Here is a 1,631-nt window from a genome sequence, read left to right on the forward strand (position 1 = left end):
TACATTATATTTGATATGGGTGGTTAGTCACTTTTTTTCCTTTTAGACTGCATTAAGAAAGCTCTCTCAAACATACCCTAAATCTAAAAAAAAAAGTTTTGCATACTTTTTTATGTAGTAATTTTTTTCTTTTATGTATTCGCATAAATATTGGCCATTAATGCCCACACGCATTATAATTTGCAGGCGTGGCTGCCATTGACAACACTGGCATCGGAATGCTATTTGAAGTCTATAGGATGCTTGGCAAGAAGATGATCCAGGCAAGTCTAATTTCCAAATTTAATTGAGAGAACCTGTGAAAAAAGAAGAAACAAATCTATTAAATTACACGTACAGATGGCAATAACAAATCCAAGGGGGCAAGTGGTGGAGAAGCTGATGGCAGCTGGTTTCATTGATGTTGTTGGAAAGGAATGGATATTTCTTTCCATCCAAGACGCCGTATCAGGATGCAATTTTGCTCTTGAAGAAGGTAATAAGAGGAATGGGAAGCAAGAGCATGCTTAGCTTCTTCATTTTCGTTATGCTGATGCTGTGACTTACTTCACAGCCAAATCCATTTGTATGAATAATTTTAAGGTATTTGATGTACAGTGAGAAGTTCAATAAAATAAATAAAGAACATAGTTACAAAGTTTCCTCTTTTTTCATTCTAAATCTATGGTATGGTGGTGTTGTAACTTTATAAAAATATTAGACTGAAGATCATGGAGGTGTGATGAGCCTTGAAAATGCCAAAGGCTAAGTAAGAACTGAGATATGAAGTGTCTAATTAATGCTCTTCACATTCTTGAAGAGCTTTCATTTACAAAAAATTATAAAAAAATAATGAAAATTTTTTATTTTCATTCATTTTAAAATACAAAAGAAATCAGTTTGCAATGTTTAACATAAAATTCAAGGAATTTTTACATACATAACACTTAAAACTAATCCACCATATTTTACATTTATTACAAATGAAGCCAAGGCTCTAATAACTATAAAAATTGAACATTTTTTTAAATAACAATATAATGAAATAATTTTTCAATATAAATGAAATAAGAAAAAAATTGCAGAAATAATACACTTCAACTGACAACTGCAAAGAGCACAACAATGGGCATCATTGTTCTTGCGCATCTTCCTTGTACAGCTATACTTCCATTCTGCAATAAAGAAAATCAGCCAAATAAAATAATTTTAGTGTCCTTTATCAAAAAATTAGCTCAAATATTCTTATTAAAAAAATTGGCAATTTTAATTTGTAATTAGTATACTATAAACTTTAATTAAAGACTAATAATGATTAATTAGAGAGAAGGTAATGATGTACGTGATCTGGTTGCGGCGCTGGCGCCGTGATATCCTCGTCCGACAAAGAAGATTGCGGCGGTGCCGCCGGCGCCGGTGCCGGTGCCTTCTTCTTCCTATGCCTTTTCTTCTTATGCTTTTTTCCTCCCTTTGGCGCCAGAGCCGGCGCCAACACCGGCCGAAGCAGAGGTGCTGGTGCAGGTGCTTGCTTTGTTGGAGCTGGAGGCAATGCCGGCGGCGACGTTTCTGGCGCTGGAACTGGTGGAGGAAGTGTTGGCGGTGTGGCGGTTGTCGGCGGCGGGGGCAAGAGTGGCGGAGAGCTTGATCAGAAC

General features: G+C 36.2%; 2 protein-coding genes across 2 annotated transcripts; one reads left to right on the plus strand and one right to left on the minus strand.

Annotated features, from left to right (window-relative positions):
- Window positions 1-6: 6 nt before the first annotated feature.
- On the plus strand, window positions 7-552 carry LOC110095346 (probable sulfate transporter 3.5). The gene is made up of 3 exons (XM_020820853.2): window positions 7-22; window positions 187-263; window positions 340-552. Exons 1-3 carry the CDS (start codon window positions 16-18, stop codon window positions 508-510), a joined length of 255 nt encoding a protein of 84 aa, XP_020676512.1. The 5' UTR covers window positions 7-15; the 3' UTR covers window positions 511-552.
- Window positions 553-980: 428 nt separating this feature from the next.
- LOC110095347 (lysine-rich arabinogalactan protein 19-like) lies at window positions 981-1,624 on the minus strand (the record flags this gene model as incomplete). Its single annotated transcript, XM_020820854.2, has 2 exons — window positions 981-1,154; window positions 1,322-1,624. Coding segments are annotated over 2 exons (381 nt in total), but the record flags the coding sequence as incomplete, so codon positions are not given.
- Between the last annotated feature and the right edge of the window lie 7 nt (window positions 1,625-1,631).

Source organism: Dendrobium catenatum, unplaced genomic scaffold (assembly GCF_001605985.2).
Source record: "Dendrobium catenatum unplaced genomic scaffold, ASM160598v2 original_scaffold_10495, whole genome shotgun sequence".
Classification (NCBI taxonomy): Eukaryota; Viridiplantae; Streptophyta; class Magnoliopsida; order Asparagales; family Orchidaceae; genus Dendrobium; species Dendrobium catenatum.